Raw genomic sequence first — 16,191 nt, 5'->3', positions numbered from 1 at the left:
CTGCCGATGTCAATAACAATAGGCAGATGTCCTACGTGTTTCTCATGTCTCCGTGTAAAAAACACATATATCTCGTCGAGTTGCCTCCCTGAAGTTATTGCATTGGTGTCGAAGTGAGATTATAGGTGACTCGTCAAGAGGAGGTAGGATTCGATCACAATGGTATCTTTGAAAGAACTAGACGAACACTCAGTTAAAGAGCTAAGGCGAGAACTTTGTTACCCATGTCTAAAGCTTGGTGGTACCAAGGAGGTGCTTACAGCTCGTCTCCGGCAAGCTCTAATTGATGAAGACGAAGATCCGAATACCTACCTATTTGAAATTGAGACGGAGATTTATGAGTTCATTGGCAAGATACATGAAGGTATTGATGCAATGTATAAACAAATTAAAAATATGAGGAACAAGGTAGATAAAATGCTGTCTCTAGCGAAAGAAGGAATAGACTCGTTGGTAAAGGAGCAGTTGCCTGTAGACTCGGTGAAGAAGTTGCATGGTCAGGATTGTGGCTGCAGAAACAGTGGTGACGGAGACGCTGGGGATTTGAGCTACTATAATTGCTACTTTACTTTTGAGTCTTCTGTCCTGAAGGCTTTCTAAATTTAGTGATTTTACTAAAGGTGTTACTCTAGTCAAATGTGAATATTCGTTTGTTATGAATCTCACTGCTCCATTCATTGTGTATTGGCATTATATTCAGTTCAGAATAAAAAAAACAACTAACAGAAAACGTTCTTTTCAAAGTGGGAGACTATGGACATGTTTATTATGTTTAAAACTTGAAACTTGTTTAAACAAAACAGAAAAAAAACACGTTAATAGAAATGCACCTTACAAAATAAAACAAACAACAACAAAAAATCAGAATACAATTACATTAATTTAGTACTGAGTTATTTTCTCACAAGATATACAAAAAGAATTATAGTTTATCCTCCAGAGATAAAAAAAAATCTATGTAATAAAGTGTTATTTTTTTCTATTCATTAGGATAAATAGATATTTTTTATTTTTGAAAAAGAAAAAAAGAATAAACAATTACTAAACATTATTAAAAAATGTTATTCAAATGATTTTCTGTGATTACTAAATCAATTGACTAATTATTTTTTCTTCTAAATAACAATATCAGCAAACTCTTTAATGACTTCTATTCATAGGGACAACAGAAATTTAATTAAATTTTTTAAAAATTATCTAACGATTTAGTCAAAAAATGAGGCTCTAAAATGTTGTGTCATAAATCTTTTAAATCTCATTGTTACAACATAACCAATATTATTACCAATAATTTATTTAAGCACCATCCATAACAATTGCTTTCCCCTAAATAAATGGCAACAGAGTGTTTTGTCTCTTTCACTCTTAAAAAATAACTCTAGATTCCTCTACAAGGAAGTATGCTAGGGGGTCCTAATGTTAATTCTCTTCATTATTCAATTGGTATTAACTGGAGTGAAAAAGTAGGTTGCATTTGTTTGTAAAAGATAAAATGTCAATACCAGCAATACATTACAGTCTTAAGCTATAGACATAAAATACTGAAATATTTTAGGCCTGTTTGTTCTTATTTCGAAGTTCATTGTACAATAACATAAAATAGAAATACACATGTAAATAGTCCAAGCAATCAAAGTTGTAAGAGGACTACTCATTATACTACTGAAAGGAGGGTGCAGCATAATAAAGATTTTTTTGTTGTTGATATTATAAAGTAGCTATATCTTTATTAGTAGGGAAAAGTTCTTAAAAAATTCTTAAGACAAAAATAAAAAGATACTATTGGTCTATACATAATTTAGAAAAAGTGAATAATAAATATATTTCTTAAGTATGTCTTGTAACAGTTTTTTGTATTTTGGTTACTGAAAAACATTTTTATACTATCTATAAAACCCTTTTAACATTTTATTTATCAATATATATAATTGTACCTTGTTTTTTATAATCTATATAAACTTATTCTATTTTAATGAAATGATAGAAATACTATAGATATTATTTAAAACTACAATGATTATTATTATAATATTTCAGTTCTAACAATAAGATATCCATGTCAAAAAAAATAAAATATTGTAATTTTTTTTTTCTGATTAACAAAGAACAAGCATGGCTATGTCTAACCACTGCAATAGCTAAGTCCAGATTTCATATTTCCGCTGTGAGTACGCAACCCCTTACCTACAAAATAGGCAATGGCTCCAGCACTTCCTGGACATGAATATGTGGAGTAAGTAAACTTTAAGTAAATTCCCAATGAATTTGTTTCCCATTGACCAATACTAATCTGTTTACATAAGCCATGAGGATGTGAAACTAGGAACATTAATTTCTCCTGGTTTTGGCAGTTTTTGTATTTTTCAGTTACTTTTCCAGACAGTTCATTATAACGATTCACCATCCTATCAAGTCTTTTGACTAGTTTGGCATCACAAGTTATATAGTCAAGTGTGCACCAGTCTTCACTAATATTTTTTTCTACAAGAGCTTCCTCTTCCAAACTTCTCACTAGGAACTCTGGACTATCTTCTGTATCGTAAAACAATCTTATCACTGAGTGACCTGCCTCGATGTCATCAAAAACTACATTAGCTGCTGTGCGCACTCCAATTCTCCACCATTTTTGGCTTGGTGTGTTTGAATGTTGACATTTGTCACAGGGACATGATTTATCATCGTCAGGTATAATGTCTTTCACTATTCCACTTGCCATTCTTAAATGTTGACTTCCTATCATGTTAAATAAAAAATATGGAACCTCTGTATTTGGCCAAACATCTGGTCTGTGTGGACTGATCATGGTGACACTGATTCTCACAGTAAGAAAAGCTGCAGCTTTGATGAGGTTGTACACATCTTTGTCATGGTACCCTTTAAGTAGGTGTTTTAACCGTAGTGACTTAACTGGTATAAATTGTGTATGAGCTGCATTATTCTTGCAGTCTTTAACATATTCATGTAGATCAACCTCTCCATCTTCTGATATTTGTTGTTCATGATGACCTGCAAAATGAATATGGATATGTGATAAATGGCTAAAAATAGAGTAAAAACTTTGTGTGTGTGTGTGTGTGAAGAAAAAAAAAACATTCACAAATCCAAAGAGAACAAGCAATGGAAAAAAGATTACTTTTATTTAATGAAAGCATATCCAAGGGGAAAGAACCGCTAATTACTGCCATTTATCTGAAAATTGCAGGATTTAGCTCCCTGTATAAAAAACAATGAATTACTGCTAATTGATTAACTAATTGGTTAATATTTGGATTGATTCGTGTACTGTCATCGACTATGAATAATTATGCAAAATTTCCGAGAATGCAAAGATGAAGGAAGAACGTGTCAAAACGTAATAAGGGAATTGGTATGATATATACATCCACATCTCTAATTAAGTACCATTTATTCCCTTTATTTCCATATCAAAGATAACAAGATTGCAAAGACAGTTTGTGTGGGAACACAAACTCAAAATCGGCCCCCGAAGTGATCCACCCAGGCAGGCTTCAATATTTTTAGAAAGAACATCCAAATGAAATTATATCAAAGACAAATGAGAGATAAGAATGGAGAAAGAAGGTTGACAGATCTTGTGTAGTGCCCCAACGGTACAGCAGATCAAAGGATAGGTGCAAGTGAATGCAAAGTTAGATGTGAACCTGGCCTAACTAGTTCTCCTTTCAGACCTTGTGGTCAATAGGGCAGATGATGTAAAGTTCATCTGTTTTTGTGGCCTACGGTTAACAAGGGTGTCATGTAGCCAGCACAACGACCAACCGCCTTTACTTTTCCCCAACTAATATCAGGTACCCATTGGAGCTGGGTGGACTCAGAGGCGCCTAAGGGTTCCGAAGTTGAAAATCCCAGTCTTCACCAGGATTTGAACCCGGGGCCCCCGGTTCGGAAGCCAAGCGCTTTACCGATCAGCTACCGCACCTCTACTGGCCTAACTGAAGTCTTATAATAGATGTATTTGTTTTGAAACGGATCAATCTCTTTTTCGAATGCTCAACAAAAAAAAAAAAAAAAAAAGAAATTATTTCCTCAATAAAAAAATGTTTACGAAAATAATGTTTACAAGATTACTATTTGTTTTAATGTAGGTCTAACTTTTAATGCATATTAATTAGCTTTTTCTCTTTAAAAAAATGCCTGCATAACTGATTTTAAAAATTAGATTTTTTCGCTTTCAGAAAAAAAAAAGTAGCCATTGCATCAGAACTTTGAATGGTCTAAAACAGGGGTGGGCAACCTTTTTGTATCGAGGGCCGCATTAAGAAAAGTTTGGGAATGGCGTGCCGCATATATGTATATATCTTAGATACACGGCGGCTAGCTAACTGTGTAGAATATCTTTTAATTCATATTTACACTGTATTATATTCACGATTCTTTCTTTTTTTTCAGACTCCGCGTAAAAAAATTACAACAACAGCTAGCAACTTTCGAATTCAATTTTACGATTTTTTTTTAAATTGCTGTTGTCTTTTTATATCACAATATCTCCACAAATATACAGTTTACTTAATGTGCAGTATTTTACTTTTTACACTCGTGCATAATGTTCCGGAACTGCGGAACTAGCTTACTAGTTGTTACCACTGTGATTGCTGTCAAATTACAGTCAGTCAACATTGACCAGTGATTATACTAATTTAGTTTCCACAAAACATCGTTTGCTCACTGAATGAGACAATAATATATGTTCCGGAAGTTGAATGTCGGGAAGAGCGAAACCTGCCCTTGTGGAGCATCACCAGAGAATGCTGACCATGTCCCTTCAATGGTGCATACTAAATCAAGAGACCTGAAAAAGACTCTCCAAAGACTATTCGGAGAACTGCCTGATCCGGGAACCACTGCACGGTTCATCTCAGATGTAGAATTACTGAACTGAACCCTCCAACATGTAAAATGAGAACAGAGAAGAAGAACAGATGTATGTGTACTCAAATAGTGAGAACAGCAGCAAAGTTTTTTTTAGGTGAAGAAATACAGCTTCTGGCACCCATAAGACTCCCGTGGTAGTAATGACTGGAACTTCTCTTTGCTTGGAGTTATGTCCTCTGAAGCTGAATCAGCTTCTGCGATAAATGGTGAGCTGATGGTATTGAAGACTGGTTATTGGCATCTTAAAATTTGCTTTTATAAATTGCACAGTTAAGGAATCTTAATAAGTGTTGTACTTTTAATTATTTCACTAAAAATAGTTTCACCTTTCAGCAAAGGAAAATGACAAAACTATTTTCTTTTGTTTGCCTGTAGAAATGGGAAGACCTTGTTGGAAAAGATTTAAAATGCATTTACATTTCATATGTTAACAACCAATTGCAATAGTAATTATAGTAAAATTATGAAATCTGTCTTCCACTCTTGGTAACAAGGTCACAGTCAATGTCCTTCAAGTAACATAACAATTTCTTTCTTGAGATTTCATACCTCATTTGCCTTCCCGTGCTAAGCTAGCGTATACATTGTATTATTTTGTTCAAAAATCGGAACTACCCGTGGATAACTTATCCAGCTCTACTAAGTCTGATTATTACCGCATTATTGTTTTTACATAAATTAAATTGCATGCAGCTTTGTGCAAACTTTCCTGTTTAGAGTTTATGGTTGGGATATTTTTTTTTTTAATTGTCTTAGTCAAAGATCGAGCTCCATCAGTTGTTACACTTGCCATCTTGTTCCAAGCCTACCCAACATTCAGAGATTGTGTCTTGAATCGAGTGATATGATGTATAGCCAATAAGCATAATCTTCGTTTACTTAAAACTTTATAAAACGTTTCAATAATTCATATAGATATTATTTTAAATATTTGCATTTTTATATGTATATACTGTGGGCACACCTGATTTCTATAGGTGTAGGCGGGCCGCATAAAACACTTCGGCGGGCCACATGTGGCCCGCGTTCCGTAATTTGCCCACCCCTGGTCTAAAATATTGTGATGTCGGATTTTCAATATCTTTTCTAGTTTACGAGATCTAAACGGGACGGACGCACAGACATTTCGCACAAAACTAATAGCGTCTTTTCCCCTTTCGGGGGCCTCTAAAAATGGCTTCAACATAAAATGCAAACTGTATCTCGTCTTTCCACTATGTTTAGCATCTTTTTTGTGACTTTTAATGTTTCAGCACTAATTTCTCCCAAGGAAGATCCTCTGTGATGGTTGAAACTTCTTGGACAGGACTTCGCCAGTAGTAGCCCCATGCATGCTTTTTTTTAAAATACTAACTTCTCTGACTTCAAACTGCTGTTTGTAACAAATAAATACCAAGATTTTGAGAGTATCAGATATGTCAGTAAACTTATCATCGAATAGAGATATTTACCTATATCTTTCACCTGCCTTGTAATTTTCATGTGTAAAGGTTGAAAGCTTCGACAGCATTATTCTTTTCTGGATTCATTTCTTCCATGATTACTAGCAAGCACTTTTTTCCCCTTGGCCATCGAAAAATGGATTCAGGTTTCTACTCACAAAGTGAGTAACTGTAGCTTAACAGCCAACTAATTTTATTGTCTCTTTTTGGTAAATATTCTCATCAATCCTTCACTCTAGGTGCAATCTTACAATTGCATCTCAAACTAAGAATACCACCTTATTTGTTTATAGGTTTGATTTCATAAAATTGTTTAATGTTTTGTTCATTAAAAGAGGGAAAACGTAGGGAAAAATAATTTTTTTTTTGTGGAGAGATTTCAGTGGGCTGTAAAAAAACACGTCACTGGCTGGGTGAGACCTGCGGGCCTTACTTAGGGCATCACTGGTCTAGTTGATCAAAATCTACTACTGATCTGCTGAAACTGTTTCAAAAGGCGTAAGTCTAATGAGCTTAAAAAATTAAAAAATGTTGAGCTTACCTACGATGTGAGGACAGCCTTCAAAACAATCAACATCACTATCACTAACTATTTGGCAAAGAAGTTCTGAAATTCATAAAGAGCTTCTAAATTTAGTTTCTATTTTATGAAGAAAAAAATTCTTAAAAAAGGGCACTTTAATAAAAATAATACTAAAATGTGGAAAAAAGACTGTTGAAAACTTATGTTGAACTATTTCATTAATAAAGTAATTATCCAAACACAGAAGGAATTTTTTCACTTATAAAAGATACTATTGAAGGGCTGCAATTATAATAATTATCCACTAACCTGGTCTTTCACTTAATCTCATCAATTCTCTTTCTACATTTTTTACTTTGCGTAAGACTTGTGCTAAAAAAAAGTGAAATTATAAAAATGCATTAGTTACTTAGACAATGTAAATGGGGAGTTAAAAGACTAAATTCTGTCCTGCCCTATACCATCAAACCATTCTTAACTTTTATACATTTCCTTTACCAATTTCCATCATGAAGTGGCTCTCTTTATTTTTCTATGATAGATAGTCAGAGGATATCCTTCCCCATAGGATAGTGTTAACTGAATAGTGGACATACTTCATCACACTGTGGCACGCAATAGTTCAAAAAATGCGCTGAATGCCGCCATCATTTTGCTTTTCTTCTTAACGCTTAATTTTGTATAGGGGAAAACACAATTTTGATTTCAGAAAGAGAGCCTAATATAATCATTTAAACATGTTGTCCTACCCTCAAACTATTAAAGTAAAGGATACAAAAGTAAACATCTAGGTCAAATACTCACACTAATTGTCTTTTATTTCATTAAGTTCTTTCTCAAAGTCATTATGGGTGTCAGCCTTAGCTAATTTGAGATGAACATAAGAAAACATGAGTAAACATTTTTATTTTAATCAAATTTGTGAAAGTCAAATAGTTCCACAAACAATACACTTAAAATAAATTCTTGCTGGTTATTCCTAAAATCAAAAATAGAGGTTTCACTAATGTTACAATTAATACTTTAATGTAACTTTAAAATAAAAATCCCCATACATTATTAATGAGTGTTTTAGTTATTTCTCTGAGTAAAGTAGGCCTACATTTTAAATTAAACTATTTTAATTAGTTAGTTTTAAAAAGTTTTTAGAATGAAAAAAAATCTCATTTACTAGTGAATTTAAATATTACATCAAAAACTCTGAAACACCCTATCAATAACTAAAGTTAGGATTTGCTCCATTTAAAAAAAAAAAAATATGAGTACCAATACTGTTAGTTCAGTTAATGTAAGCCAAACTTTAGTTTTTTTTTTATTTTTATGAAAATGACATTTTTGAATGAAGACAAATATGGTGCTTCATACTTTGAAATAATTTCTATTTCATTGCAATTAAATTATTTATGTGCTAAAAATGTTAAAGTGGTATTTGCATTAACTCTTCTTGTATGTTAGAAATTTTTGATAACATCTGATGATTAACAATGGTCTAAATATATATACATACATATACATATATATATATATTTACACTTAAATTTTTAATTTAGCATAAAGCAAAATATCTGGACAATTTATTTAATTTGAATACTTATTTTAAATCAAATGATTCTTATCTGCACAACTTTACCAAGATGATCAGGAGTCTTTAAAATGTCTTCCTGAGTGGTGCTCAAGTTTTTCTGTCCTTGTATCACTATCTTGTCATTGGCCTGTATTAAAAAAACAACAACAATTTTGCATTACAAACAAAATAAGAAGAATACTTCTAATAAAGTTTACACCCAAGAGAAAAGTGATATATGAATTTTAAATGTTAGAGTAAATGTCATGCATGATTTGCTATTTCTATTTTTTTTAAAATCTTGTTTAATTTTATATTACAGCCTTGAGAGAATCAAACCATAACACCTAAAATGTGATTCTTAAATATGCCTAATAATAATGTCTTCCCATCTAAATATCAAGCAAGGGTGAGTGACTACACAGTCCCAATAGAAAGTGTAGTGGCTGAGTGGTTAAGAGCTTGACTTCTCAACCAGGGTTCCCCAGGTTTAAATCCTTGTTCATTCTAGGATTCTTAATTTCGGGATCTTAAGTTGTCCCTTAGTCCACCCAGCTCTAAAAGTTGGGGACACGTTACATCCTAGTTAATCATGGACCATAGAAACTGATGACCATTATCTGCCCTATTATACATAAGGTCTGAGAGAACAACTTTACCTTTACACAGTCCCAATAGCGACCTGCATATTTAGGCACATCTGAAATAACTGCTTTCTAACATTGTCTGGACCCAGGGCATCCTAAAAATCAGATAATTCAAAATCCCAGTCTTCACTGAGAATGATTGTTCAAATACATTAAATCTTACCTTTAAGCCTAATTGCAACAAGTTTATTTCTTTATTACTCTTTTGTTCCTTCAACCAAGTCTCCCACTGAGTTTGTAAATGTGTGATAAAGATACCAGCAGAGTGGAGTTCAGACATCACATCTTCTTTAAACCTGTCTAACTGTTTATTCAAATTTTCTTGTAAGTCCTTCAATTGTAAAGGGGTTTCCTGTTCATCTTTGTGTAGCGATGTATCTAGTTTCTTGCCCAGATCTTCATTGATCATTTGCTGCTCAATTACTTTTTGCTGTAATTTCTTTAATTTTGTACTTTGTGAAGTAAACAAATAATTAATCTTATTGACATTGATCTTTTCTGAGGTCTGATTCTCTGAAACAATAAGTACAATTTATTCATATTTTTATTTTATATTGTGAAATTTGTACAACCAAATAGCCTTATGTTATTACATTAATTAGATGTAAAATTTCAAATTAAAAAATTACTTTCCTTGGATTAGGGTAAATGTTATCAATAAAATAAACTATTTTTACAACCTTCAGGACAGACTCCAGGTTTAACAACTCCACCATCTTTATCAACTTGTTTTGAAACTGGAGCAGTATCAACTAAATTTTCAATGAAAGTACCTTTAACAAAACATCATTAATTAAAATTACAGCCGCATATCAAATGCATAAGAATTGTTAATAAAAAATCAACAGAAATATGCACTAAAATAAAAGAATGGTTATCTACAGCTTCACAAAGCAAAAAATTATTTATTAAAAAAAATATGTAAATGATTATATTAAAACATACTTGCTACTGAAATAGTATGTTGTAAAATTTCTGAAGTTTTCCCAGTAATATATTCTTTCATTTCTGTGAAAGTTGAAGTTTCATTTTCCTCAATCCACAATTCACCTTTCTTCTTGATCTAAAAACAGAGATATCTACAACTATGAAATTTATTTATGCCTGTATTTAAAAATGATACACATCTCCTTATAGCAGTCAACTTACTAAAAATTTTACTTAAGCATGGCAAGTTTTTGAAATGGACAAAAAATATAATAAAAAGATGTAAAATGAATTCTGGTAGTTTAAAAATAATTATGTAAATTGTATTTTAACTTAATAAGAAAACCAATACCATCTTAAACATTTTGCAATAGATTTAGTCAAATTATTTTCTAGTGCAACATCATCATCTTAAGAATAATTTTCAAAAGTAAAGTAAATCTTTAGAAAAAAGGTCAACCCACTTCACCTTTTATAAATCTTCCAGTCCTTTCATAAATCTTCTTAGTCTGGTATTGCACATCAAGTATTTACATTCATTTTTTTTTTGTAGCTATTGAAATTAATCATATTTGTATTTCTTTTTTTTTACCTTTGATAGCTATAAAAGGTTAATTTCTATTTACTTATCATATCTTCATCGAATACATGAAGTGCAGTTGTTTTTCTCCCTTTTTCTTTCAGGCAGGAGTATATAGAAGCAATACTTTTCTAATTCCAGGTTAGTGGGCACATACATCTTTTAAGATAATCAAGGAATTTTGACATTTTAATTTACCTAGGCAATAACTGTAGTAAGATAACTCAGTGCTAAATAAATAAATTTGTTAATACATATTCTAAGTATGCCTTATATAATCTCACCAAACTTATCTCATCGAAAACATTGTGTAGGAATTCATTTATTTCATCCAAATGTTTTAGTTGTTCAACTGTATCTGAGACTTCTTGATAAGTTCGCATCTAAAATAATTTGAAAAAAAAAATAAAAAAAATAATTAAAACCACAAAAGTATGAAAACTAAAATAGTTACTAACCTCCCCTCAACTTGACTATGTATTCACAATCCACAAGATGAATCTTGTACTAGAAACTTCAAGTCTAGCGTTATACACACTAGATCATTTTAAAGTGTGCACATGGCATCATCATAAATCCCCACCCCTTTATTATTTGTGAACATATATACTAGGTTAAGTCTTTTGCCATGGTCCATTACAATAACCTGATGTTTCAAAGGTAGTTACAGCCATTTATTATTATCTCCCTTTTTTTTTTATTTATAAAAAAAATACTCCTAAATGGCATTAGTCCAGCAGCACCTGTGCTTCTCATGCATCTAAAACACTAATCTAGATCTAAGCTTCATGAAACTTCCTACTAACAATTAAAAGGGGGGGGGGGGAGGCAGATTCCAGGTTCTCAATAGCTTAGTGATGCAATTCTTCAAGGAAAGGAAAATACAAAAATAAGGAATACAACCCGGTAGGCATTGGGAATATAAACTACCCTCCCTTCAAAATAATACGCCCTAGATCTATGTAATGTTTATCATAACTTAAGCATTCTATTGGACCTAGAGGCGGACTGGCTATATGGTTATTTGGGCAAATGCCCGGTGGGCCGCTAGGGACACCCAAATGGCCTCAAGGATGCCACTATGACAAATTTTGAATTGTTAAAGGTCTCAGAATATTCTTTATAAAAGTGACCCTTTGAGCATCATGTAATGTTTTAAAAAAATCTTGTATAGACTCTACAATGTAATACTAATTTAATCGAACACATTTTCTGAACTAATGTAACAGCCTACACATGTACACAAGAGCCAGGGTGGCTGAGTGGAGAAGCTTCGATTACAAGCAGAGGGGTTTCGTTTTCCAATCCTGGTGAAGACTGAGATTTTTTATTTCAGAATCCACCCAGCTCTAGTTTAATGGTATCTGACATTAGATGGGTAAAAGTGAAGGTGGTGGTTGTTGTGCAGGCCACATGACACCCTCATAAACCGTGGACCACAAAAACATGATATTTTTAATCATTCATAGAAGCATGACATTTATAAAAACAGATGACCTTGTCACCTTTACAGAAACATGATATGAACTATCCAGATTTAAATTATAATTGTCAGATGATGGATCTTCATCATGGATGTAAAGACATTATTACATGGGCGTAGCCAGGATTTTTCCTCCCCCCCCCCCCCCCCCTGCCAAATATACATGTGTACATAATTAATTTTTTACATTCTGACCCTTCATTCTTCGGAAGACGTTTATTGTACCCTACAATAGGTTCTTCCTGGAGCTAGTGGAAAAATAGTAGACTCTCCGCCTTTGCCAGCAAGGGGGTCTGTGGGAGAACTGAGAGCTCCCCCAGTGGGATTCTGAGCCCCGCCGCCAACAAAATGCATATTCTGAGGTATCTACAGTGCATTATCCTGCTATTAAAAAGTGTTTTTTCAAAAAACCTAATCTGCTATTCTTACTTACTTAGATCCTCAGGCACCATTCAGCGCATTGGGCAGCAAGCTGCTTCCACAAAAATCTGTCACCTACAATGTCTGAAGCCTCTTCCCACTCTGCTCTGAAGTCCTCCATGAAAGTGTGGCGCCAAGTTATACTGGGATTTCCCTTTTTGCGCATTCATCGTAATGGCCTCAATGTCATCGCAACTCTTATTATGCGTAATTCCTTTTGTCGGAGAACATGTCCCACAAACGTTATGCGACGCTCTGTCACAACCTTACTTGTTACCTCTCTTGGCTACGCTCTTGGTGACTGTATTTTGCTTTAGATTTTATATCGAAAAGGGACGTTTTTTATCAAAATCATCTGTAAGGGAGTTTTAAAATAAAAACCCCGCCGCCAACAAAATGCATATTCTGAGGTATCTACAGTGCATTATCCTGCTATTAAAAAGTGTTTTTTCAAAAAACCTAATCTGCTATTCTTACTTACTTAGATCCTCAGGCACCATTCAGCGCATTGGGCAGCAAGCTGCTTCCACAAAAATCTGTCACCTACAATGTCTGAAGCCTCTTCCCACTCTGCTCTGAAGTCCTCCATGAAAGTGTGGCGCCAAGTTATACTGGGATTTCCCTTTTTGCGCATTCATCGTAATGGCCTCAATGTCATCGCAACTCTTATTATGCGTAATTCCTTTTGTCGGAGAACATGTCCCACAAACGTTATGCGACGCTCTGTCACAACCTTACTAAGGGGTCGACTCACAGTTCGGCATAGGATTTCCTTGATTGAGACCCAATCTCTATTAAAAAAAATATTACTGACTCCTAAAATCCGTCTTAGCCTTTTTTGTTGAGCTACATTTAGTCTTTTGCAATTTCGTCAGATGACTATTCACTGCACTTTATTAATGGAGCCCAGCCACCAGTAGAAATTTGTTACCTCTCTTGGCTACGCTCTTGGTGACTGTATTTTGCTTTAGATTTTATATCGAAAAGGGACGTTTTTTATCAAAATCATCTGTAAGGGAGTTTTAAAATTAAAATCTCTTGAGTTGTTATTTCTTAACAAATTCAAAACTCCCTTAGCTACTCTTATAAAGAATTTGGTGACTTTAGTTTGCTTTAGAATAATATTGTAGAGAAAGGTTTTCAACCTGAAAATTCTCTGTAGGGGGATTTTAAACTCAAAACCATCGGGGGGGGGGGGGGTTACTTTTTAAAAAAAGCCCTCTGCAGGAGAGGGTTTAAACTCAACACCCTCTTGGCTTGGGTACGCTCATATAATTTTTTTTTTTATATTTTAGAGGTATTTTTTTTAGCATCAAATGCTGTTGAAAGGGGGTTTAAAGTCAAAACGCCCTTTGGCTACACTTATATAATTTTGAGTGTGTAATTTGTTTTTTTTTATATTGAAGAGATATTTCTTAGCTTGAAACCCTGCTGGAGGGCAGATTTAAAGTCAAAAGCCCATTTGGCTACGCTCATATAATTTTGAGTGTGTAATTTGCTTTTTTTTTTATACTGAAGAGGTATTTTTTTTAGCTTCAAACCCTACTTAAGGGGGGTTTAAACAAAAAAACAACTCTTGGCTATGCTCATAGAATCTGGTGACTGATGTATGGTTAGTCTTATATTGAAGAGGGGTTGTTTTATCATAAATTTCGGAGGTGTTTAAAATACCCCCCCCCCCCCTTTAGCTATGCTCTTGGAATTGGGGAATTGTCGTTTACATCATTTTTTTTTTGTTTTACAGAAGAGGGGAATTTGACTGCAAAACCCCCTGGTAGGGGGTTTTAAACTCAAAACTCCCTTGGCTGTGCTGGGGCAAGTGATGGTTTAGTATAAAATATCTCCTAAAATAAACAGAATCAAACCAAAAAATCAGTCACTAATTTCCGCCCCCCCCCCCCCCCCCCCCGGCTACGCCCATGCAGTATTATATTAATAATTTAAATATATATTAGATTATTATAGATAGATTATATATATACTTATATATATAGATAATAGATAGAATCTTGACTTGATGATTCATGATCTAGACTAGATCTAGTAGATCTAATAATGATCTAGACTAGTCTAGACTTGAGAAAGTAGATTAGACTGAATATGACTGATTAAATAATACAATATTATTATTTATTATTATTTAATTATACTAGATCTAGTAACTAGTCTAGATCTGATAGAGTCTAGATCTATATAAGTATATTATATAGATTATAGGACTAGATCTAGACATTATTTTTTATATGATTATTTAAATTTAGATCTAGAAAATCTAGATCAATCAATAGATCATCATCATTCAATTCATTGTATTGTACTGCCGGGGTAGGTCTAGAAAGAAGAATCTAGTACTGGTACTCTAACTCTAGACTACTACTCAGACTACTGTTATTACTGTACTGTCTGTAGTGTAGTACTAGTCACTAGTCTGTAGTGTGCTACTCTACGTACTAGTCTAGTTTTTACTAGTCTAGAATTTTAAGCTTTTCTTTGCTCAATACTATTACCAGCCTTCTAGATCTAAACTCACTCTGGTACCCAAGATGTAGATCTAGACATAGATCTATATAAAATCTAGATTCAAATTCAGTCTAGATAGATCTAGATCTAGTAGATTTATATCTAGATCTAGATCTAAACTACTTGTCTTGAATGCGAATTTGGAACTTTTGCCGCACTTTGTTGAGTTTTAAAAAAAATGGAACAAGAAAAGTAACATCAATATGAAGAGTGATTTTTTTTCTGGCAAATGTTTTATACATTTATTCTACCTAGATTAGATCTAGAGATCTACTAATTCTAGGTCTTGCAAATCTAACTGCATCCTTAATGTTCTGAATTAAGAGATTTATTATTGTTATTATTATATGGATTTGATTAGATCTAGTGAAGTAAAATATTTATAAGTCGGGGTATTATGCAGATAGTAGGTAGGCCCTACAATGTCACAATGTAAATGTCGGTTTAAAATAAATCATTTTGATAAACAATTAGGCATACTGATCTTGAATTAAAAAAAAAAAAAAAACAGATCTAGATCTAGAATGATAGTATATTAGACTGTGGCGTATCTAGGAATTTGCCATCATTTGGGGTCCCCGGACTCTTGCCCTGCATTTAGCGTAATATTTATTATTTAATGTAAAAAACAATAAAAGATTGTTGAACTACGCTTAGATTTTTAGAGGATTGGTGAGAATAGTTACCAAAAAGAGACAAGAAAATGAGTCGGTGGTTAAGCTAGCTACAATTTTGCTCTCATTTTAAGTAGAGAAAGGGAGCCACTTCCGACGCCTGAAAAAAATGAACTTCCATTTTTTCATTAATTAATGTAAGTTTCTAATCTAATCGTTTCGGTTTGATTTTATTTCGTTAATGCACCTTTTCGTTCGTGTGGCCCGCGACACGAGAATTGGAAATAAAAATGGCAAAACTAATTTTTACAAATAAATTTTACTTAAATAATTTTTTTTTTGTATGTTCACTATGTTCATAATTTGTAGGCCTACAAAAAGGCATAGACTATAGTCTATGAAATAGGCTACAAATAGGCTACATTGTAAATGTAAAAGTAAAAGCAAGGCCCCCAGTATGCGAAAATAGATTTAGTCTACATATCCGATTATATTTGTATATTAACAAGTTTTGCTTCCTCAATCTCGATCTACACAATTCAAATCAATTGTTAATACAAAAGTAACAATTTCTTGCA

General features: G+C 33.2%; 1 protein-coding gene across 3 annotated transcripts; it reads right to left on the bottom strand.

The window, feature by feature from the left end:
- Positions 1-797: 797 nt before the first annotated feature.
- On the bottom strand, positions 798-15,770 carry LOC106056475 (uncharacterized). Of its 3 annotated transcripts, XM_056040471.1 has the most exons (11): positions 15,010-15,770; positions 12,493-13,270; positions 10,861-10,959; positions 10,015-10,132; positions 9,750-9,842; positions 9,233-9,582; positions 8,489-8,570; positions 7,663-7,722; positions 7,168-7,230; positions 6,877-6,942; positions 801-3,006 (listed from the first exon to the last, which is right to left on the bottom strand). In XM_056040471.1, the coding sequence occupies exons 3-8, from the start codon at positions 10,957-10,959 to the stop codon at positions 7,664-7,666; spliced, it is 801 nt and encodes a 266-aa protein (XP_055896446.1). In that variant the 5' UTR covers positions 12,493-13,270; positions 15,010-15,770; the 3' UTR covers positions 801-3,006; positions 6,877-6,942; positions 7,168-7,230; position 7,663. The 3 variants fall into 3 exon arrangements, with proteins under 3 accessions (XP_013068716.2, XP_055896446.1, XP_055896447.1); XM_056040472.1 differs by lacking the exon at positions 12,493-13,270; XM_013213262.2 differs by lacking the exons at positions 8,489-8,570; positions 9,233-9,582; positions 9,750-9,842; ... (2 more) ...; positions 12,493-13,270; positions 15,010-15,770 and having other exon boundaries at positions 798-3,006; positions 7,663-7,672.
- Between the last annotated feature and the right edge of the window lie 421 nt (positions 15,771-16,191).

The sequence above is a fragment of the Biomphalaria glabrata genome, chromosome 9 (assembly GCF_947242115.1).
Source record: "Biomphalaria glabrata chromosome 9, xgBioGlab47.1, whole genome shotgun sequence".
In the NCBI taxonomy this organism is placed as follows: Eukaryota; Metazoa; Mollusca; class Gastropoda; family Planorbidae; genus Biomphalaria; species Biomphalaria glabrata.
Note: the sequence above shows the minus strand (reverse complement) of the source record. Positions and strands in the feature narration are given on the sequence as shown.